The sequence below is a fragment of the Microtus pennsylvanicus genome, chromosome 5, assembly GCF_037038515.1.
Source record: "Microtus pennsylvanicus isolate mMicPen1 chromosome 5, mMicPen1.hap1, whole genome shotgun sequence".
Taxonomy (NCBI): Eukaryota; Metazoa; Chordata; class Mammalia; order Rodentia; family Cricetidae; genus Microtus; species Microtus pennsylvanicus.
The window spans coordinates 98,708,454-98,733,207 of NC_134583.1; the positions used below are offsets into that span (position 1 = coordinate 98,708,454).

At 43.7% G+C, this 24,754-nt stretch overlaps 1 protein-coding gene across 2 annotated transcripts in view; it reads right to left on the reverse strand.

Moving 5' to 3' along the window:
- Positions 1-24,754, reverse strand: part of Pcsk5 (proprotein convertase subtilisin/kexin type 5) — a 421,783-nt gene that overhangs the window by 140,511 nt on the left and 256,518 nt on the right. For both annotated transcript variants that reach the window (XM_075973653.1, XM_075973652.1), the window contains exons 12-16: positions 23,840-24,028; positions 13,669-13,805; positions 10,843-10,986; positions 6,674-6,776; positions 2,513-2,706 (exon numbers count right to left, since the gene is read on the reverse strand). In XM_075973653.1, coding sequence (XP_075829768.1) covers positions 2,513-2,706; positions 6,674-6,776; positions 10,843-10,986; positions 13,669-13,805; positions 23,840-24,028 — 767 coding nt within the window. The remainder of the gene's footprint in view (positions 1-2,512; positions 2,707-6,673; positions 6,777-10,842; positions 10,987-13,668; positions 13,806-23,839; positions 24,029-24,754) is intronic.

A 24,754-nucleotide genomic window follows, 5' to 3' on the forward strand; every position in this document is an offset into this window, starting at 1 on the left:
CTGTGTCTTTCAGTAAGAAATGCAAAACCCTTGGCAGTGTTCTAGCAGCCTGTACTGTGACATTAAGAACATAGGTTCTGGCCTTGGACTTGAAGTCACAGGCCGGGATTTGCATTCTGCAAAAGCTCTTCCATTGGGCAAGTTCAGTGTTTCTGGACTCCGAGCTCTTGAGTGAAGAAGATTATAGTGAATCCTACCTCTCAGCTTATGTTGGCAAGTTAATGGGGTTATTCAAGGGGAAAAGATCAACTATAAATCATTGTGAATGTGTTCTTAGTAATTATGAGTAGCCACGGTCATACCTGATAACTGTATTGTATGTAAATGGGCTTACTGGAGGGAGAAACTGTAACCAAGGCAATAGGAGAGACACAGGGATCACTTGAACCGATGCCATATGGTGGCTAAAGTAACCAAACAGCTTCTCAAGAGTACTCCCAGGTTCTTTAGAACTGAACAGCCTGCTGGGTGTTCGGTGATGGAACACACTTAACACATGCAAGGCTCCCTAAGAAATACCGCGTGTTTCTGTGGATTTCTTACAACTCTTCTTATCCTCTAAATTTTCCTTCCCCTTACAAGGTGGAAGTCCCGTTCCAAATTTGGAGGCAAATAAGAACCTCAGGAGAATCCCTATTCTTCCCAAGGGTGGAATGAGGGCCTGATCTACATAGAAAAATGGCCACTCTTGAAAAAAGAATTTCACTTCTGTAAAGAGTTATTTCTTTATGATTACCATGTATATGCGTGTGAACATGTGTGTGTGTGTGTGTGTGTGTGTGTGCAGGGGAGGTCAGAGGACAATCTTTGGCAGTCTAATCAATCTCTTCCACTCTGAATTCTGGGCATTGAACTCAGGCTTATATGGCATGCACTTTTTGCAGGCGGACCCATCTTGCAGCCCGAGAAGTCCAGTTCTGAAGAGGTAAGACTTTTGTCCAATATTTAGAGAGAGAACTTTCTCAGGTCGTGCAGCAGCATGACACTTCAGTGCCATCATAGACTGCGTGTGGTGGCTGACAAATTATCTAGAGCTCAGAGACAAAGCCAGAGACACCTACAACCCTGGGAGGGCCATACTGAAGCAAAGTCTGACCACAGGGTCTTGCCTATTTATTAATTACAGCTAATAAGGGCCAACCTCTGAGAAGTTACAGGTTAATGTTTAGATTGCTGTTTAGTAAAACAATGATGTTCTGGTTGTGAGAAATAAATACCTCCACCCCAAACCTGCTTGTATTGCCATGTTTAACTTGGCTTCATCTCTAACTTAATATAAAGACTCTCCCTTTTTCTTTTCCATGCCTCCCTTTCTTGCTTCCTTTACTGTCTTTCTGTAGAATTATGGGTCTGTCTGTGTGTCAGTACATGCGTGTGAATGCAGGTATCCTCAGGGGTTAGAAGTGGTTGCTGAGTGCCCTGACATTGGAATTACAGGTGTTGTGAGCCATTGTAAACATCACTCAGGTCCTCTGGAGGACCTGTCCCTTTGGCCCACAATCTTAACCACCAAGTCACCTCAGCAGCTCCATAGAAGGGTTTCTTTTTCCCTTTCCTAGGGGACTATAGTCCTTGATCATCTCACAGCCCATTCTCCTCTCGCTTGTTTCTTTATGTCCCTTTATTCATTAATGAGTAGAATGTCTCTGACACATGTCCATGCTACATCTCATGCTTTGGGAGCTTTTCGCAAGCCCCATTTCGTTAATGGGAAGACGTGAGCAGGTCTGACTGCCATCCTTCCTATCAGGCTGGCCCCCAGATGGCTTCTGGGAACTTGGATTTAGGGAGAGCGTCCCCTAAGCTAAGACTGTGAAAACTATACAAGCAGCATGGGTGACCGTGTGTGCTGGGTAGAACAGGGAGCGTCTATCTGTTCAACTTCCAATGACGACTGGGGACACGGAGTCTCTACTGGAAATATTTTGTATTTTACGCATGCTATCACAAATGGCTGTGTGTGTGTGTGTGGGGGGAGATTAAGTATGTGTTGGGTGCACATTCTCAGAAGCATAGTTCTAGATTCCTGTAGACTTCCCTAATTCCCTTTGCTGAGTTGATTCTGCGTCCTTCTGCTTTAATAAATTCCAGCTGCAATTGTATCTCCAGCACTATGAGTCTAGCAGTAAGTCATTGTGGTGGGAGGGATTGAGAGGGTCCTTGGCTACAGGTAGTTACAGGCACCTCTATACAATACTTCTAAAGTATCTCTTTGATGAACTGGTTAGGTTCTGTTTGGTGCTAAGCAAAGTCCAGATCCTATGCATGTGCGTCCCTCCCGAAGCTGCGCACTAGGTCGAAGAGGACGACCTTCCCCGAATAGAGGAGGACCGGTCTTCAGTTAAGGGTATACGAGTAGCTGCGCTCCCCTGCTAGAACCTCCAAACAAGTTTTCAAGGTCCATTTGTAGGAGAACGTAGGGTAGTCAAGCTTCTAAGACTCCAGACACATCCAATAAACTCAAATAAAAACCTTGTCTTTTTCAAAACCCAAATACTGGAAAGCAACTCACTGGTATCCTGGTACGACCCATCAGGGCACTGAGTAACACAGCTGCTGGTGTCTTCATTCAGAAAGTAGCCATATTTACAGGATAGGCACTGATCACCGTGGCTGCCGAAGCAGGACTCACAGTTGGGCGCACACTTCCGGCACCTCTTCTTGTCAGCATGGTAGTGGCCAGGAGGACAGCTGGAGACACAGATTCTGCATTGTGGGATGGCAAAAGAAATGGGTCCTCATCAGTACTCAGACCTCAGCATTCTTGTGGAAAAGCTGACGGCTGCCTGCTGCCTGCAGGTTAATTTTCAAGTGGGATGCCCACACCAAACCAAAAGGACCAAATGTGTCTGATAAAGCTTCCTCCCGGCCAGGAAGTCAGAGGAGCTTCGCAGTTAGACTGCACTACATCCACTAAGCAGGTATTTCATTGTCTGCTAGCGTCTACTTACAGTCTACCTCTATAAGAAATGATAATTGCAGTTTGAATCTCAAGGACTAGCTTGTTGTGTTGAATCAGAGGGAAAACAAATATGGGCCATTCCTTTATGGAAAAGTTCACTAAAATAAGGTATTCTGTCCACTTCTGTGTGAAACCTGTCATATGGCTTGTGTGTACATGTTGTAGATGTGGTATGTTCTTATCTAAATGGACACATACACACACAATTTTGTTCACCAAAAACTTCTTTAAAAAAAACAAAACCAACTTTCTTAACTGTCTATAACTGAAAGAAAGACTTTACTTATTTATTTAAATATTTATTGAGCACAAATTACATACCAGACATTGTGGTTAGTTCAACAGACAGAACAAGCACCGAAATAGCTTAGAACCTTCCTCCTTGAGGCATTTACCTTCTAGCATGGATTTAAACAGAAATCCGAGCTTTTCTCTGTTTGCTTAGGTGTCTGAGCACTGTTTCTAGAATACAATTTTATCTGAAAGTGAATGAGAAGGTGGGCTGGGCTGGAAAGGACATGACGTTGGTCAGATGGGCTTTGTGTGGGAAGGCATTAGTCTGTAGCCTGGATCCACAGGAAGATATTTGTATAGCTAGGCAGAAACTAGGGGCTGAGAGGCACAGACTCTATTTCAACATCTAAAGTGAAAGAGTAAAGTAAGAACAGAAACCAGTCGTATGTTAGGGAATGTAAACAGAAAGTATATGTCTGGCCAAGGCATGTCCAGGAAGGACAAACATAACCAGTGTACCAAATACTAAGGGACTAAAAAGTAAAGAGGACACAGAACTTCAGACAGGATGATTAAGTTAAACAGATATATTTTACATCATGGTGGCTAGGGTTAATAGCAACATGTTGCATACTTGAAAATTGCTAAAAAGGTCAATTTAGAATGTTCTCATTACAAAAATCATAAGCATGTTGACAATATAGATATTAAATAGCTTTAGTTATCTTACAATGTACAACATTCATAAATATATGTAATTTATACTTGCTAATTGGTAAAGGAAAGAACTAAAGGAGAAGGCCAGCCTGCTAAAGTACACAGCCGATCTCACTCACCATGTCTCCAAAAGTAAGAAAGCATTTGCAGGTACATATACATGGCATATATTCTGTATTAACCTGACTCGATTTGGAATCACCTAGGAGATACACCTGCAGATATATCTATGAGCATGGTTTCCAGAGACTGAACTGTAGACCCACCCTAAATGTAGGTAGTACCATGCCATGGCCTTGGGTCCCAGACTGAATAAAAAAGGAAAAGGGAGAAAGGATGCTGAGTACCTACACTGATCCGAGTCTGACTGCTGATTCAATGCGGTTAACTGCTTCATGCCCTCACCATCGTGCCTACAGTACCTTGATGAACTATAACCCTTCAGAGTGTGAGTCAAAACAAACAGTTCTCAGCAGGGTGGTGGTGGCACATGCCTTTAATCCCAGCACTCGGGAGGCAGAGGCAGGTGGATCTTTGTGAGTTCGAGGCCAGCCTGATGTACAAGAGCTAGTTCCAGGACAGCCTCCAAAGCTACAGAGAAACCCTGTCTCAAAAAAAAATCAAAAAACAAAACCAAACAACCAAACAAAAATACAGTTCTCTGGTTTACTTTGACAGGTATTTTGTTCCAGCCAGAGGCAAGCAACTAATACAGAAAATTGGTATTATGAGTGGGGTTAGCTGCTGTGATAAACCTGACCTCATAGTATATAGGACGGTAAGGGGAACATGGAAGCATTTGGAAATTCAGGTTACTGAAGCCCTGAAATACTCTAAGGAGAGCGCATGGGGCCACCCCCATAGCAATTTACCAGTCAGAATGCTGAGAGAAATGCAGGCAGTGGAGGCCAGGTTCTGAGGTTTCAGAGGGAAATAAGGGCTCTATGGGAACCTGCACGAGGGTCATTTACATAACATTCTGCCTGGGTATTGAACATTGGCTCAATTAGAAAGTTTTAACTGTTAGGTGGAGGAACTGGTTAAGGCAGCCTCACGTGCATGCTGGGATGTGGCTACTGCTCGCTACTCTTAGTCAGATGGACGCTAGCGAATGCTGAAAGATGTGAACAATGTGCCTGGTGAGAGAAGCAGAGGAAGGGAGTTTCCAACCGTCGCTAAGGACAGAGATGTAATTGCCTGAGAGGGCTCTGTCCTTACAGAGAAACCTTAAACTTCTTGCTGGAGCAATATGAAAAGGGCCATTAGCGAGAGACCCTGCACACTGCTGCTTTTACTCAGGGCAGAGGGGCGGTGCACATCCGTGTGAGAGGAGCCTAAACTGCCAAAGCTACTGACATGATGCCCTGCTGAGAACAACGGACTTAGGGACGCATCTGCATTATGTTTAACTGCCAAGGCACACAGGCCACTACAACTGTGGGAAATGGGGGTCAAACTACATTTCACACGGACATCAGAACTTGATGCATCACTCACAATGTTGGCCTTTCTGAGCAAGTGTTACAACATCATCGAGGCTTCCTTCTTTCAAGGTTCTAGAAAGCTACCGAGGACAATCAGTAAAGCAAGATCAAATTCTCTGCTAGGAGGCTCCGAGAAGTACTGTGAAGCTAGGAAGGTAAGGCCTAAGCTGCAAGGGAGACCCAAGGATGGCTGGAGATGCCAGGACCATGGGATGGTCATGAAAGAAAGCTATAGGCAATGCGTGGAACCTTTTTATGAGAAAGGAAACTGTTACAGGTGGCAGAAGTGGAGAGGTTGGTATAGCCGAGACTGTTGGAGCTCAGTTTGTGCCAAGGGACACAGACACCAGACATAGGGCTGCAGAATTCCTTGTTTGCTCCACTGGGTTTTGATCTTGCTTTGGTCTGATCTTTGTCACACACGAATTCGTCAATTTTGAAATAGAATATGTATTCCATGCCATTATATACTGTAAATATGGAATCTGGTTTTATAAAGGATTGAAGTTAAGAGTAACTATGCAAAAAGTCTAAAGAGACTTTAGGTTTTTGAATACTGTAAGTTTGTTAAAATTCAGGGATTCTTACAGATAGAAGAATGTAATATACTTTAAATTATAAGAGGTTTATGAGTCTTGAGGATTGGAGGTGGAATGTTATTATTGACAGTGATATGCTGTAGTGTTGAGTTGACCAGGTGTAGACCTGTGATGATTAACCTGCACTGTCAACCTGGAGAGACTTAGAATTAGCTCTGGATGTGTCTGTATTTACAGAGAGGTTTAACCTACGAGACAAGATACACTCTGAATATAGACAAGATTCCTGGATTAATTAAAAAGAGGGAGAAAAAAGCAAAAAGGCACCTGAGCACCAGAATTGGTTTTTTTTTTCCATAATAGGCATGATGTGACTGGCTCCTTTTGACCCAGCTCCCATGCTTTCTATGCCAGGATGGACTGCATCTCCTCACACTGTGAGCAAAATCCTTTACCCCCTTAAACTGCTTCTGTCTGGTGATCTGTCACAGTGACAAGAAAAGTGACTAGTAAATACCCCGATTTTTCACTGTGTGAATCAGTATGGTTTTCACCCACGAGAATGACAGGACTGTCATGGGCCTCAGCAGGGACATCCTTTCTGTGTTTAGAGCCTGGAAGAGGAACCAGGAAATACAGCATGTCCATACGTACTCTATGTGGTTGGCCCCACAAGAATGTCTGGGAAATAAAAGGCATGCTTTAGGGTTCATGTGAGAACATGGCTTGTCTCTTACCTGGTGTTATTTTTCAGCTTGTAGTAGTAGTGTAAACAGTCATTGCAGTGGTCTGGTCCTGGCCCGTCACAGCCAACCTCACTGCATTCAGCATCACAGGGACCTTTCAAAAAGTGATTAGAAGTTAGAAAAAGGAAATGATGCTAGTAAATCAGTTTAGTCTTGAAGTTGGAATAGAATAAGACATTTTAGCCCCTTGCCACCACGTAGTGACAATTTCTTTAAGATGGAGGAACAATGGTCAATGTAGCTATAATCTCAAAACTGAGCTGTTGATTGAAGCTAAACCTCAATTGCTGAAGAGACAAGAATAAAAATTATAGGCATGGTTTGGTATTTATAACACATATGGTAGCCTTGGGGCTCTGGGAGAGACAGTAAGAAGTTGGAATTCAAATGAACTGTTCCACTGCAGCATAGTTACTATGCATTGTGAAAAACATATGCTATTTATTGAAAAATGAGAAGTTAGATAGTTGACAAAAAACTATTACTTAACGCCAAGAGTAGATATTGTATCTGGTATAAGGTCACTAAAGCCATTGAGTATCTCTGAAATACTACAGCCATCATGAAATATCATTGTGGCATATGACACAAACTTATCAGACCCTGGTGTTGGATCGTAAAGCACAGAAAGATTTAAGTTTGTGTCCCACCAAAGGTCAAAGGGCAGCTCAACAAAAGAGATAACATATAAATTCAAAACTCTAAAGGAGACTAAAGAAGTCCACACCTGGGATGAAGGTTCCCAAGTTCTCGTGTTAGACTTCTTCATTGTTATTATATGAGGAACAATTCATAGTAAGCAAAAACCATGCCGGAGGGGTGGGCTGTGCTGTGATTGACACCGAGCATTCTAGTGGCATGGGTAATTGAGGTAAGTGTTTACATCTTTCTTCTTGGTCTCCAACTTTTATGATATTTGGCTTCATCATTTTCAAACCCCTTCCGACCAGAGATTCTTGTAATTTTGAAGACCAATACATAATTTCCTGAAATATGCAAAATGTAGGTGAAGGGAATCACAAGTGCTTGATTTCTTCCTGCTTTAATGAAAGGGATTTACTGCTAAACCTCCCAAGGTGTCTTTTAGCCCTTAGAGAACTAGGCTCTTTGATTACTCAGTGAACAAGTATAAAATGCTAGAACTTAGGAAGAAGAACTTGAAAGAGAGGTGCTAGTCGATGATAAGAACCTGACTGTCTGAGTTGTAATGGCTTGTCCAGCATCACATGACTTGGAAAGCTGGGTTCAAGAAACATGCAGAGGTCTGGTACAGATCTGTTTAAAGGAAGCGAATCATGTATTTGAAATGTCCTCGTGGTCTGAATGGAATAAGTGATTTTCAAACGCCGAGGGCTTGAAGGAATTACTGACAAATTCCAAGAGTCATGTGACAACACTGTTTATTTCTCTTTCCCCAAGAGTCTTAAATTGATTTCCAAATTAAATTTCACAGCTAGTACAACTTGGGACAGTTCAGTCATCTAGCTCTATGCACCAGGGGAGGGGTGGCTGTGTGGTGTGAGGTAAGGCAGCTGTAGGTAGCACAGTCTCTGAGAGTGAGTGAAGCAGTCACCCGGGCCTCTAGTAAGAGTGGCCTCTAGTGAAGGTTTTAGACACACACACACACACACACACACACACACACACACAGAGAGAGAGAGAGAGAGAGAGAGAGAGAGAGAGAGAGAGAGACACGAGAAAGAAAGACAGAGACACAAAGAGAAAGATAGACATAGTTAGCCCTAAATTTTTGCTAGATGCTATTTTTATAAGTTCAAAACTCCCACAAATATGTATTTGTGATGTGTGCCAAGGGTCTACGTATGGCAGGCTCAAGTGCTATGCTCTTCCTTTTGCAGTCTTAAATTGCTCCAGATACAGTACAACATTGTGAATTTCAGGAGATGGGTGACAGAAAATTGACTTTGTTCTCTTACAAGTGCCAACATCATTGCTTGTAGAAATGTAATCAGCAAAGGGGAAAGGATGTGTAATTCTGCTCCGAATTTTAACATTACCAAATCGCAATCTGAATTTGTTAAATTTGGGATGCAAGAAAGAATAAAAGCTTATTTAGGATTGTGTTCCATTTATGAGGTTGGATACCCTTTCTCCTGTCACAGAAGATAAAATGGTTTCTAGTTATAATATAAACAGTAACATGACAAGCTCAAAGCAAAAACAAGATGAGACAAAAGCTGACACAATCTCGCTCTGGTTAGCTCATTTGGTCTTAATTTTCCAAGCATGTTATTGACTCCAGGATACTACCTATTTACAATAAAAGAACCCACTGCACAGTTAAGATATTTTGATAAAATAATTAACTAAAAATATTTATCTCAGCATCAAGAGAAAATTCCTGAACTACAAGAATAAAACACCTTTGTTTAAAAATTCAGCACATTTCTATGCATAAACACTTTTCTATTGATGCTATGTATCATATTTGGCAAGAGCAGGGTGCCCCTAGAATTGGTTGCCAATGCAACAAGACAGGATTCAGAAATAAAAGTAAAAAAAAAGTTTAGAAAATTGACTTTAAAACATACAAACCAAATAGAAAAGTGGACAACATGTTTAGTTAAAAGACAAAGACTCAGTGCGGTAATAGGCTTCCTAAATACTAGTATACATAGTGGAATAGTATGGGCTATTTCCCACTACAACGGCAATGAGACCAAAAACAACAGAGTATAACAATAAGAAGAAAATTATAGGAGGCTAAATGATTCTGGTAAAATGAGGCAAGTTAAAATTTATATGGAAGATTAATACAAAAACAAGTCTTTCCATGAGACTGCATATAAATTCCAATTAAGTTCAAGTGGGAAACTCAAATGCGACTTTCGTCATTTAATAGTTCATCTGAAGACCAGGGGGACAGCGATCTTTATAGAAACTGGAAGTAGATGTTTGACAAATACTAAAATAGGGTATGTGCTCACAGCACGCCAGGCCCCCAGCACAGGAGAAGAAAGGCGAGAAGGGGAAGGAGAAGTTAGTGGTTCTGTTTTATTTTGTGAACTTGATACCTGCAGCGTTATCCAGGAAGAGGGACCTCAGGTGAGGAACTGCTTTCTATCTGATTGGTCCCTGGGTATGTCATACAGCATTTTCTTGACTGATGTGGGCGGGCCCAGGCCAGGGTGGGATGTGCCATCCCTGGGCAGGTGGGCATGGGGTGTATAAGGTAACAAACTGAGAAAGCCAAGGAAAGCAGGCCTGAAAAGGATTCTTTCTCGGTGGCCTCTGCTTCGGTTCCTGTCCCAACTTCCCTTCTAAGTGAACTATAAACAACAAGCTAAAATAAAGCCTTTCATTCTCACATTGCTTTTCATTCTACACAGTAACAGAAAACAAAGTAGGATGTGGGGGGGGGGGAGAAGAAAGAGAAAGGAAAAAAAGTCATAAAACTAGAGCAGGTGATATTGGTTTACGAATTATTATGTTGATGACTTAAAAATAGTGAATTAGCAGAGACCTTCATATAAGAACTCACTAAACTGTTGTAAAGAAAGCATCAGAGTTGGTAAAAGGGGCAATTGCTCAGCCAATGATGTACATTTGTTTGGAAAATAAAGTCAGTTTCAATCTGCCCTGTACACATCAAACCAAACCCATCCAGACGGAAACAGCCAACTGGAGGAACATAAAGACAAAACATGTGGATAGTTCGCTGATATTAAAGGGTAAAATTTCTGAAAATAACAGTGATGAAAATATTCTATATGAAGTACAAGGCATGCCCTCTATTAGTGATTTCTGTGAAACTGCATAATAAAAGTCACTTTTGAAAGGGACAGCTGAGGCTGTTTTCAGGAGCAGGGAGACAATGTGGAAGGCAGTAACTTACTGACTTCTTGGAGGCAGAGAAGGGAATGGCCATCACCTTGAATAGAAACTGGGCAAAACAATGCAGCATTTAATCTTGAAAACTACTGAGAAGGCATGTCCAGTTTTACGAGCAACCAAAGCTATAAACATTTAAAAACGAATGCACACACAAATATTTGCGGAGGAAAATATTCCAGGCTATGGATAGATGCTGAATAGAATGTATATCATACCACACCTTTGAAGCATATTCCACTACATCTATTCCAGCATGTCATTCCACATGCCAGGAACATGCCTGAGCTTTCCCATGTCCAACTCACCCGCATAATCTTCAGCACCATAGTCGTCCGTGGGATCTTCCACCCGGCTGTAGCGGAAGCGCTCTACCTTGGGAAACTCATTGGTTGGGGAGTAGGGCTGCACAGATGTGCCATAGAGGACCAAGGACCATTCTTTCAATTTACCTTGAGAAACAGGAACAAACACAGAGTATGAGCAGATAATGTCAGTTACTAACGTAACTTCTTTACGTTAGCTCTTCTCAAAAGAAAAGAGCCACATTGGAAGAGCGGCAAGGCCAACAGGAACCATACCCGGTGCAAGGGGAGCAGTGCACAGTCCTAGCATCTACAGAACTAAGTATTTCCCAGTTCACACATTCACTGTGTACCCACAGCAGGGAAACTGGGAAATAAACATCCTTCCTATAGCGGGATCAAGGGATGAACGGCAAATTATGAATATTTAAGAGATTACTAGCTGTCTAGGGAAGACTTCGTTACTTGGGGTACAAAGGTCTTACCTCAGTGGTTGAAATGTTCTGAGTGGTGTCTGATGTGTTAATATGAAAAAACAATTCTTTTTGCCATCTAATCCCATAATCAGTTGTTCGGTATGTGTATTTAGATGATTCTAAAAATGTCTGATGTGCAGTCATTAGATATGCTTGGCTATTTAAATGTAAATCAACTAAAGCTAACTAAAAGGTTCAGGTCCTCAAGATGGCACCGAGTCATAAGTCCATGGCCATGGATACTAAACTACATCATTGCAGAATATTTTCCTAGATAGTGTGGGCTGTAGGGAACCCCTCACTCACGTGTTACCCTAATAAGTCAGTGGTTCATCAAGCTAGACATGGGTGGATTTTTTTTTTTTGGTCTATTGTATGTACCATATCTCAGATTGAATGGACTATTTTTCACCTGAAGGAAAAGTCACCCATGACTAGCCTGGGAAAAGTAGTAAAACTAAGATTATTCTGAATGCATTTTATTTATGTGATTTTTAAAGTCAAATAATCTTTTAAAAACAAAAATATCTTTATTTCACTAATCAACTAAGAACATATATGGGCATGTATGGAGGTCAAAGGACACTTTTTGGGAGGCAGTTCTTTCCTTTTACCATGGCGGTTCTGGGGATTCAGTTTAGGTAGTCAGTCTTGATAACAAGTGCCTTTACCTACTGAGCCACCTGGCCAGCTCCAAGTGCAAGACTTTCCAGCTGAGCCACCATAAGTTTAGAACCACAGATATGCAGCTACGCACTCAGGGTGTAGAACCTATGTGTTGAGCTGGTAGAGTGTGGGTTTGTATGTAGTCTGCTCTTGGCTACGTTTTCTTTGTTAATTGCCGTACTTTCCACAAGCTGAAGGCTGCTGGTGTCAGACTTTTAAGCAGCATGCATAAGCACTGGGGAGAAGAGAATGGCCACCAGGCGTGGGTGATTTATTTGATGACTTCTTGTCTCTGCTCTTTCTCAGAGTTGGGGCTACAGGCTTGTTCCTGGGGTTACAGGTATGTAGATGCCAGGATACCCAGCTTGTTAAGTGTGTGCTGGCCTCTGAAGTTAGGTCCTTATGATTGTACAGTGGCACTCTTAACTGCTAAGCCATCTCCCAAGCCTCCACCTGGATGCACCATAGGATTCGGCCTCCCCATTTATAGGGCCTTAGATCCTACATAGCAGTATAGAGCTGTATACAAGGAACAGTTGAGGGTCAAGATACTCAAAGCATAATGGTCCAAATGGATGTCTCCCATTTCCTTGACAGACAGGCAAAGCGGGGGGGGGGGGTGTTGAACCTGAGCTTTACCCCAACTTCTCCTGAGCACCTCTGCTTTCTGTAGCTCACTGGATGTGAGATATAGTCATGGAATATCTCGGTGGTCATGTTCTTAGTCAGAACATGGCTGTAAGTCCTGAAGTGTCTCTCAGGTCTGGCTCTTCTGCAAATGGACAGAGCACCAGGGAAGGCATTACCGACAGCTGAAGAGGGGTCTGTGGATGGGTGGGGAGCTGCATGCTTACTAGCAACTTGACTCATTTCTGAGTCAGATACTGCCAGTGTCCTATCGTGGGCAATGCACGCTCCCCTGTCTGTGCATCCCTTTAATATATGACGCATATGTATACTAGCATGAAGGGGTCAACTGATGTGCAGCTATGGAATCTTAGAGGACCGGAAAGGATCTGGTATGGTAGTCTTCATACTGTACACTTAAAAGGGGTTTTCTTTTCTGGCGAATTAATGGGCCTGTAATGAAATTTACAGCATTGTAGGTGAACAAAGTTAGCTTTATACAATCTACAGAAAAGAGGGTCAGATGTAGGTGTTATAGGATTTGTGTTTTCTTGATACCAAAATGTTTGCTCTTTGCTTCATGCTATTAAATTATCCCATTTTGTTGAGGACTTGAGGACTGGAAGATGCACAGATAATCCAACGTGTGTATGAAACGACTCACACACAGAATGGTGACCCCGCTCCAGGAGTTCTGTCAGGACATGGTTGTCACACATCCCTCATGGGTTTATGTGCAGTTGGGGGAGTCAAACCTTTAAGAGGTGGGGTCTCCTGGAAGGCAGTTAGACTATGGGGCTCCAGATCCATGGATACATTACTGGTGGTCTCTCAGAGTGAGTGGATCCTGTAGGGGTGGATTAGTTCTGGAGCGAGTAGGTTGCTAAGTGAGCCTCCAGAACTGTGAGGTAAACAGACCCTTTTTTCTTTACGAGGTAACAGTGTCAAACTGTTGTTATGACCAAGCCAGTCTGGTAGCACAAGTGGGGAACATTCTTTGGCTCAAATGTAGTGCACCATTTCCTTCTACAACACAGATGGATCTGAAATGATTTCTCACCTGGAGTCTTGAAGTTCCTCAGCTGAGATGGAGTATCATAAACTTCAAGGATCCAGTCACCAGCGGCCCGTTCTCCCCAGCAATGAATGGTCATGAACTCCCAGTTCTTAAACCCTTCCATGGAATGATCAAACAGCCTGAAAAAACCATAACATTTCTTTTTGGTGTGTGCATTAATCAAAAATATGCTGAGGGGACAGCCAAAAGCATGATCAGTAGTTGGTATTTATCAGCATCCTTGGTCACTAAATGTCTTCATCTCGGGTATCACCAATGGCCAACCCATGGAGAGCATCACAGTTCCACAACAAAGAGGCAGGCCAGGGTCTAGCCATGTAGTGAACTGGAAGGGCTAGCCAGCCATTGAGGGAACAGAAGTCTGGGTTAAGACTCTGTCCACAAGACTGATGTGTGCCGAGCAACCAGAGTCTCTCATACCGGGGGTGGGGATGACAAATGGCACCCAAACTCTGGAAAGCAGCGTCAGAGTTCCAATGAAGTTCAAAGAGCACTCTACACAAATGAGCCCAGCCATTTCTTTTCTAGATATTAATCCACCTGAACTGAAAACGTAAGCATAAAAAAAAAACTCCACATCATGCTTGTAACTGTCAAAACCTATAAAGGGGACCCAGGTTAGGTTTCTAGCACCCTATGCCTGTAACTCTAGTTCCATGGGATCTGATGTCCTTATTTGGCCTCTAAAGATACCTGTCTGCATGTGGGACACATAAACTCACACATACGGGCACACACAAATATATATATATATATATATATATATATATATATATATATATATATATATATATATAATTTATAAAATTAACTAAAAATCATGCTACTTTTTTCTGTTTAAGAATTTTTTTAATTAATTAATTAATTTATTAAAGATTTCTGCCTCCTCCCCGCCACCGCCTCCCATTTCCCTCCCCCTCCCCCGGTCAAGTCCCCCTCCCTCATCAGCTCGAAGAGCAATCAGGGTTCCCTGCCCTGTGGGAAGTCCAAGGACCACCCACCTCCATCCAGGTCTAGTAAGGTGAGCATCCAAACTGCCTAGGCTCCCACAAAGCCAGTACGTGCAGTAGGATCAAAAACCCATTGCCATTTTTCTTGAGTTCTCAGTAGTCCTCATGCTACTTTTAATGACCACCAACTGGTAGATTTATTTATTCATTTGTGTCTGTGTGTTTGTGTGTTGTGAGGCCAGAAGTTGGCACTAGCTAGTTTCCACCACTCTCTGCCTGTTCCTTTTGAGGAAGGCACCCTCCTGAGTCAGGGTTTGAATTTTTATCAGCTAAGCTGGAAACCAGAAAGCCCAGTGATCTTTCTATTTCTACCTATCTTGGAGCTGGGGTATAGGCACTGTTGGAATAACTGGCTTGATACATGGGTGCTGGATCCTAATTGTGGTCCTCATGACTGGAGTGTACCTGCTCTGAGCTTCTGAGCCCTCTTTAAAGCCCCCATAAACTGGTCAATAAGCAAAGTATGACATGCTCCTATGAGTTTCCTAAACACCACTTGACACACAAAAAGCCAGATCCAAAGACTATGTGCTATATGACTCAAGCCATACACGTCCTAGAAGGGGCAAGAACTATAAGAAACGGTGGTTGGGTACCTGGGAGAAGACAATGCAAGAAGCAGGGGAGGATGCTGCAAGTGAGAGGTTTCAGAAGCAGTGGTGCGCAGTCATGCAGCAATAAAGATTTGTCAAAACTCACAGAATTTTTCTTATAAAAGTTAAGATTTTTATACTTAGAAAGCCAAGGTAGGCAGATCTTTGAGTTCGAGGCCAGTGAGCTGCAGGAGTCTCAGTGAGACCCCGCCTCAAAAATAAATAAACTAACCAACCAACAACAACAAAAAAAGCAAAGTTTCTGCTTATTAATTTCATTTGATCTAGAGTTTCATCTGGAATCCCAGTTGGGATCCTTCTCTTTTGGAGCTTCTAATTTGTATAAGTTTTATATTCCCTTATCTGAAATATTTCTTCTATTTGAGATAATTAGAGAGATGTTTCCTGTGGTGTCATGTGGAGGATACAAAACACGTAGCACAATAAATTTAATGGAATTTCTACCAAGAATCAAGAGGTATTAAGAGCTAATGTATAAGTGAGCACATCAAAAATAGGCGTGTCAGGCCAGGTGGTGGTGGCTCACGCCTTTCATTCCAACACTTGGGAGATAGAAGCAGGTGGATCTCTGAGTTCAAGGCCAGCTTGGTCTACGGAGTTCCAGGACAGCCAGGGCTGCACAGAGAAAAAAAAATAGACATGTCATTTATACACCAGATAACAAAGAAGTGACTACAAATGTCCAAAAGATGACAAAGATTTCGAGAAGATGGAACACATGCTGAAAATTTAAAAAAATGGGGTATGGACATATTTTTCTTTTTGTACTTCAAAATTATGTGTACCAAGAAAAAAACACCGAGCGTCACGGAGACAAAAGGGAAGGGACATGTCTCTGGTTACACTGTCTCAGGTTACAGGTCACTTACTGCCATTTGGCAGTCACCTGGCTCTTTGAGGAAAAGGGTAGCCATGCAGCCTTCTATGCAGATCTTCCCTGGGAGAAAATGTGTATTTCCAGAAAACCAGAGAGAACTGCTCCCATCTCCTTAAAGACTATTGTTAGAAACCCGATTTAGGAAAAGAAACATTGTCACTATGTTTGGGATTCCCTCCAAAGTGGTAGCTGTTTCCTAAAGCTGCAGGGCTCAGAGGCTTGCATTTGGATTGTGTGGGTAGGTAAGTGGCTGACTTAGCAATATTTTCTAGAAAATCCACGGGCAGTAAAATCACCACCCAAGTGCTCCTGTGCCTTTTGCAAGAAAGAAAGGGGCAATCAAGTGGCGCTCTTCAGCTGTGCCATGGTCAATAAGTAATTTCAGAGAGCCGGAAGGAAACCAAAGTCAATGGAGCCTCTTCTGGAAGATAGCTTAGCTTTTGGAAATATGCAAATATGCTTTGTTACTGGTGCCGTGAATGGCTGGCAATAAACCCAATCTGCCTGTGAAGGCCTCTCATCCTGTCCTGTAGGAGTAGCTCTATGTTACCTGGTTTAACTAGCCCCTAAACAGGACCCACATGACATCCTGTGCCTTATTTCTTTAATGGTATCTTCTCAACAGGAGCACTTCCCCACAGTAATTGTCCCTCGCTAGAACAAGGAGGATAAAGTGAATGGAGATTCCACAATCCGCTGAACAACAGAGTTCATCTCATGAGTTTATGGCTTAAAACTGGACATCACCAAGAACTTCTCAGGTCATTATGTAATTGACTTACACTCTTGTTTGGTTTGGTTTTTTAAGACAGAGTTTCTCTGTGTAACAGTCCTAGATGTCCCGGAACTAGAACTTGTGGACCAGGCTCACTCCAGACTCATAGAGATCCGCCTGCCTCTGCTTCCTGAGTGCTGAGATTAAAGGTGTGTGCCACCATCACCCGGGATTTTGCACTGTTAAAAGGGGGATGTTTGTAAGTTATCAAAAGGGACCAGCTTGGAAGCAGGGACCAGAAGCTATCTCAGATGCTATCGGAGAATACTGGGGGGGGGGGCATTTAGAACAACTCCTTTCTTCTATGTTGCAGCCCTAACTTGAACTCTAATCAATCCATGGAGCTTACTATGCCGTTTGAGGGCACCATAGGCAAGTTGTCGCAGACTATTCCTCCAAGAAGGAACTTGAAAGCAAGGCTCAAACAGTTTAGACAGGACATTGGGCTCACAGCCGCAGATCAAAACTTGCAAAGGAGATTTGAGGCCACTGACTTGCTTCCAAAATCTCAGTCAACTTTTAATTGTTCAGGGGTCAGTTCCTGGCTGGCTGGATTGGCAGGTCCTGTGTTCCTTCCTTGTGATCCTTTCTTGAAATCAGTCCCTTGCTGCTGATCATTTTCAGATCCCATTTGGAACAAAGAATAAATGCCAAGTAGAGATACTTGTAATATCACATTCAGACAACTGTTTCAAAGTTGAGATATGTATTTGCTTTGTCTGGGCATATATGGTCAGGCATTTTCCTGGCCTCTCCACTTTACAGATTTGTGATGTTCATTAATTTCATGGGAATCTAAAAGTCAAGGAATGAAAATGCAGCTAGACACACGTTGACATTCTGCCAAGAGCTGGTGGGGAACGAGACAGACAAAGATTTCTGCGTCAGCTAACTGGGCATGTACATCAGTCTTACCTTGGCCTTCCTAAGCAGCAGTAGTTTAAATGGGATATATTCTGGTTTTGATTCAACATTTGGATAATTTTTGTCTTTTAGCATTAGCATTGTAATTAAAACTGCATTTCTTTCTTTTTTAGTAGGAATAGTGAATGTAGCTTGTAGATTAGCTTGGCATTGCAGGGAGTGTATTTTGTCTATAAAATATTCAGCTGCAAAACCCCGTTAAAGAGATTCTAATAGGGGATTTTTCTTGGCCACCCCAGAAGTCTAATGCCCACTTTGCATACCTGTGCTGCGCCACCAGCAGACACAGATGACACTCCAACATTAGCAGTGTGGATAAGATGGTAACAACAGAGCCGGCGTGCTAAAAGCCAGAGCCGATTATCACTATGTCCAGATCCACTTCTGCTATAGCCCAGAGAAGTCAGCTCTGTCACGATTGACTTCCTAATTGTGGGCTCAGTGAAATGAGAGTTGCAACTGGCACAAATTACACCCACTTATTAAGATGGTGCCCCAGCCTATGCTGGTGAGTGGTTTTCAAACTAATTACTTTGGATGAAGCCCGCTAGAAGAGCCCGCCATCATGTGTAGCACATCAGGAAATAACTCATATAATTAGCAGGAGATCTTTCCCCCCCTCCTTTCATTTAAGAGTCTAGTCAATATATCACAGCTACAACAAGCTTCCAAGAAGGTGTGGCAGCCAAATAACAAGGCATTTTATGGGTACTGGAAACCGTGCGTTATAATTATTTCAAAGACTGAAAATGGTCCTAATTTCAGAATCACCATCTACTATTCAAACAGTATTTATCACTACAGTTTAACATCAGCCTGCGTTCTTGGAAGGGCTTTCTCTCCTCTATTACTTTGTAAGTGCTTTGTCACAGTTTGGGGTAGAGGGTTATTGACAGATCCAAGTTCTCACCAAGTATATCAGATTGTTTATGATATTGATATTTAAAACATGCTATTTGCTTCCTTCTTTTTCTTACTGAAAATGTTTAAGGAATGTTTTGGGGGAGGGGGAGCTGGTTTGGCAGTTAAGAGCACTTACTGCTCTCCCAAAGGACCTGAGTTAGGTGCCAGCACCCATGTTGGGTGGCTTACAATCACTTGTAACTCCAGCTCCAGGGGATCTAACACCTCTGACTTCTATGGGCACTTTAAACACACACACACACACACACACACACACACACACACACACAAAAAAAAAAATTAAAAGTTGTCAAAATAATGTTTTTTTGTTTTAAAAAGAACTGTTTTGGTATTAGTGTTAGAGAGGTTCTGAATATCTAAATGGAACTATCCCCCTTAAATGTCAAGTTCCAACAAGCATATTATGAAGTCCTTCATTAGCCCCTAAACACATCCCCTTTGGTGGGTATCTGGGGTATGTGAAGTGCCTCCTCTTGCAGAAGGCTGACTCCATTATAGAGTACATGGTTCTTCTTCAGGAGTCTGTTTTGCATTGTAAATGCCTTTGCAAATTACTTGCATAGCATTGGGATGAGACCACATTTAAGCAATTTTGAAACACAAAACTAAGAAAATCTGGGTGATCTTTTAAACTGGGGTTGAGGGGTGGTCTATTGGTAGGCGGATCTAATCTCAGCTAGCTTATTAGAAATAGGACTTCCTAGACCTCACCCTAGAACCACAGAATCAGCCCTGTGAGCAGGGCTCAGGCATCAGTGTTGGATAAGGCCCTGGCTGGATGTCTGGAGAAGCACTCTCTAAGTAGGGTACCACTTGTTAAATGCTTCCAAGCTAGGCCCCAGTTAAGGACATACTACACATCATCTTATTCAACACTTGCACCAAGCTTGGAAGGCAGAGAGGAATGCATCTATCTCACGAGGAAACTTACTTCTCTAGATTCAAACACAGACATCAGTGGTATCAAGGGAAAGCCAGCTCTGTCTTTCTCTGAGTGAAGGTAACAGGATCACTGCAAAAGTAGTATTTTACTGCGGGCCACAAATACATTTATATGCTGTGATGTCTACCACTGTCAACAGTTTCCCACTGAACATTTAGGGAGGACAGTGACAAAAATATTCAAAGTATAATTACTACATTTTATACAAAATCATTGGGTTTTGCAGGCTGCAAAACGTAACTTCTCTCTCCTTGAGACTATAATTAGAAGCAGAGATACGTTTCCATAATCAAATTTAGGAAGGGAGGCAAAGTTTCATCTTTCATTTTGAGGCCCAAAGCTGGAACAAAGAGCCAGCAAATTAAGCTAAGTCTAAAATGCAGTTTGATGGGAAGAGAGGTCTGGAGAGGAGCTGTCCATAATTCTAACAAGTCTAGTTGATGGAAGAATTTGGTGAGACAGGTTCTATTTGGAAACTCTGTACACAGTATTGTACACAGTATTTGAGAAAGTGCTCTGTAGCACAAATAATAAAAACCCAGAGACAGATATTGGGGTTCAACCTGAAGAAGATCAGAAAAGCAAAGCAGCCAGCCACTGACTCTTACCTCTATCTCATACCCAAAATGGTGAGATCCTGTCACCACGAATCCAGAAAACTCCACACCCCACACCCACACTGTACATTCCACTGAGTTCCTGTCTCTTCTCCCCTTATATTCCTCTCTCCATCCAGCCATATTGCTCCTGCCTCCACCTCCCTCGTGCTGGGATTAAAGGCATGTGATCCCAAGTGCTGCGGTCACCTTTGTGTGGACTCTGTTTCTCTTTTAGACAGATTCAATCTTGTGTAGCCCAGGGTAGCCTTGAACTAACAGAAATCTGTCTGCCTCTGTCTCCCAAATTTTGGGATTAAAGGTGTGTGCCACCACTCCCTGCCTGTATGGTTGATTAGTATGGCTACTTTGCCCTCTGATCTTCAGGCAGGCTTTATTTATTAAAACACAAATAATATACCACTATAGTTTTCAAAGGGCCCCAGAACCAGCAGCTTCCCTTCAACCCTCCAGATTCTCTTTGAAGTAAGCCATGTGCTCTGAAGTCACAGTCTGGCTTTTGAGTAGGCAGGGGATAGTGGCCAAGAGGCAGGGATGGCAGGAGAAGAAGAGGTTAAGACACAGCCGTTTGTCCACCCCAGGACATTTCTGCTGACCCGTGGCTCCAATCTACAAAATCACCAGTGGTGGCTTGCCAGGGGAGCCCGCTTGCTGGGCTAATGGGGCCCAAAGCTCAGACCGGCCTGGAGTTCTGCGTGCTGCTGAATGCCTTCCAGCACTTGGCACCTGCAGCTGCTTGGGTGAACCATTCTCCCAACAGCTGTTCACCACAGGAGCTGCCCATCAGTGGGGACAGGGAGGCACTGAGGGGCTCCAGACAGCCCACACAGATGTAACCATACAGCGAGGGCTTTGCGGACACCAGACTGTCCAGGAACCACAGTGGTCAACGGCTAAGTGACTGGGAAGAAATTCCTCAGTGAATTGAGAGCCTGTGGGGAGGCTCATAGGACCACGACCTGGAGAGAGCCCCTTGGGTCTAAGCTGCTAGTAGTACTTTGGTTCTGTAGTGGGCTGTGAGGAAAACCTTGGTGGAGGGACTGCTTCAAAATCCTGAGGTAAGCTGAGCACGGTGGCTCATCTGCCTTTAATCCGCGCACTCTGGAGAGACAGGCAGGTGGATCTGTGAGTTCAAGGCTCGCCTGGTTCTACATAAACACTTTCAGGCCAGCCAGGGCTACACAGTGAGAGCCTATCTCCAAAAAAAAAAAAAAAAAAAAAAAAAAAACCCAAAAGAAAACAGAACCAAACCAAACCGAAAGCAACCAAACAAAAAACAAGACCAAAAACCATGGAGAGTTTTCCACAATGGCAGGCAGGTTAGTAAGCAGGCAGGATGAACACGGATGAGATGGAAACCTCTGCCACCCGAGGAGTACGGGTGACCTCTAAGGGCCTGGCTACAGAAACTTTGCTTCAAAATTATAATTTCTACTTTTTAAGTGTAATCTTTGCTTAGAATGATCCATTTTGCTTCTCTATTTTAATTAATTAATTAATTTTTGAGACAAGTCCTTGCTATGCAGTTGAGGCTGGCTTTGAACTCACAATTCTCTAGTCTCAGCCTCGCTAGCGTTGGTGTTAAAGGTAGGTACCACCACGCTCTGCTAAGGTTCGTCACATTCAAAACAGAGGCTGGATGTCTGGGTGGCCACGACTCACTCTTCTCAGGAATAATTGTGGGCACACAGATGCCTTCCAAATCCTGACAGAGTCACCTCTTCCTTGAGGCAGAGAATTGTCTTGGAGACCAACATGAAGGACACCAGGGGCACAGCGGAGCTTTTCTCCACTCCTCTCTACCCCTTTCTGTGCCTGTCCCCTGCCCCCCACTCTGTTCTTTGCATTCTATGTTGGGGCTCTGCTCTGAATTCAGGCCAAGCAGATAGGTCGCAAGGTCTCCCAGCCAAAAGTCAGAAGCTAAGAGACAGTGAGGAGTGGTTTCCTGTAATAAAATGGAGTCCTTGGACTGTGTCAGGTGGAGAGAATGGTAGAAGAAACCGTCTTGCTTTAGCTGCCTAGGTAGGAGGGATGTTCCCAGGGAGAAGTACAAGCATGGCAGAGGTGCCATGGGTGGGGCCAGGTACACTATTTCACATTTAAAGGGCCAGCTACTCCGAAGAGTTTAGTGGAAGCAGGAGATGATTGCATTTCGTCACAACTTTTCTGTTTCTCAGTGCCTCCAGCTCCCTCCAGGCTGCTCCTGCCTTCTGATGGCGCATGTCCTCAGGACTCAGAAGGAGATACGTAGAGAACAACTCCTTCAGGTCATGACACTGCCACAAACCTGAACAAGGGGGGGCTGAGGTGAACCTTCCGAGTGCAGGTCAGAGATGCAAGCTCTAGAGAAGTCTTACACTCAGCACTCTGCAAACAGCCCAGCAGATGTGGAGGAACACGTGAGCCCTGAAGCCAGCGACCCTGCAGGCCACCAGATGCCCGTGATGGCATCCACAGCCCATCAGCTGGTGGCTTTCCTCTGGGGAAGTCATGTTGTGGGATGTCAATAATAGATGGCCAAGAGCAGTAGGAACCAGGAGAGGGGGCTGGGTTTTCCCAGCAAGCAGCAACAAGCAGAGAGGCTGGCTTTCTGCAAGGCAAGGAGGAACTTGGGACCTAAGAGGTATGCATAGGTGAAGCCCCTTTGAGCTTCTCAGTGTTCACCAGGATACTCTTTCAAGTTAAACTCAGATGAATAATGACACAGAAAAGAGAGAAAGGAAAAAAAAAACAAGCAAGCGAGGCCTGCCCTGGCTTTGGTAACAACAGCTGTGGAGGCCTCCATTAATCATGTACTGTTTGCTGGGCTGAAGCAGGTAGGGCAATTAGCTTGTAGGCAGCAGCTGAGGCCCTGTGTCCACAGCAGGGGGAGGGCACAGAGGGAGCGTCTCAGGGTCCGGTGCAGTGGGATCCTCACATCTCTTCCACGCACATACCGGCTCTGGCAAAGCTTTATTTCATTGTTAAAGTATTAAGTGCTCCTCCCCCAGGGAGGGATCCTCATGGCCAGAAGGAAGGTGGGTTTTATGAGAAGAACACAGGACATCCAAGCACAGAACTGGAGCGTACTTGAAGATCTGAGAGTCCATGCTCCCATTTACCCTCATCTGCAAATGTTCCTGTTGCTTTCCCCTTCGCTGTCTCACAGTGAATGAGGCTCATTTGTGGAAAATGTCCTTAGACATGTAAATAGGGCTGCATCTCAGTGCTCTGCAAGTCCTTTCTAGAACAAAGAACAAATGGCCTTCGCCTCTTCTGCAGCACCCTTTCAGCACCCAGCTATAGATGCCACCCTTCCCTGCCTATGGACGCTGGGGAGCTTCCCATCCTACTGAGAGAGAATGGCATCCAAGGGGGCCACCCGATGGGTTCCCAGGATGAGAATACAGAGCAATGATATCTGTTTACCTAGAGGAACAGCAAGTATAGCTGCAGTCACCACCCTGGGAAGCAGAGGCCCTGAAGGTACCTGTTGGCCAAAAGCTGGGATCTGGTTCCCGAGGGGGAGGTCAGGTAGATGGCCAGGTCTCCCCTCCGAGGGTGCGTGATGGTAATGCGCACAACCACGTGCTCCAGGTAGTTGACATGATGGTTGGGATTATCCGAGCAGCCCGAGGCTTTGTAGATGGAGCGCACAGCACTGTTGGGGCGAATGGTCCTGGCAGGAGAGAGAGGCAGGGCGTGAACAAAACACGTGGCAGAAATAAGGTGAGCGGGCCTGGAGGCTTGAAATGAGAGTACGACACAGGCAGCAGCTGCTCACTGGATATTAAGGGACAGCATTGCCAGGCACCCAGATGACTGGGCCATCTAAAGGGAAAGATGCAAGTGATGGGGAGCCAAAGGTCTTTTGTCTGTAGTATGTGCTGGGTAAATAAATACTGATTAACTTTCCCCTCCCTTTCATTTTTGCTTTCTCACTCTGTGCCACGAAAGAGGTGAATGGGGAAAAATGTAAATCCAAACCAAACCAAACCAAACCAAACCATAACTTTGTCCCATTTTCAGTGCTTACTAACATAGTTCTACCACTAACATAGGATTACAAGGCTGTATGTTCATCACCAACCAGAAACATAGTTCACAAAGTTTTCCTTCAGAGGCTTCTGAGGATAAAACCAAGAACTCCAGAAAGGCCCCTGAGCTGAATGCAGTTCTTTGGATCAAGCACCTGGCAGTGACTTCACATAGCGCCGGGTACTGCAAAGGCACTGAGTGCGTGCAGCTCACACTGGAGAATGAGCCCCACAGCTCTGAGGGATGTACAATAGCATTTGCTATCTATTTTACAAGACTCTCCAGCGAACTATGTGGGTGAGTTTGAGGAACATAAAGACCTGAAGAATTCTTGCTCCATCAATCAAGGACACTGACAAGCAGGAAA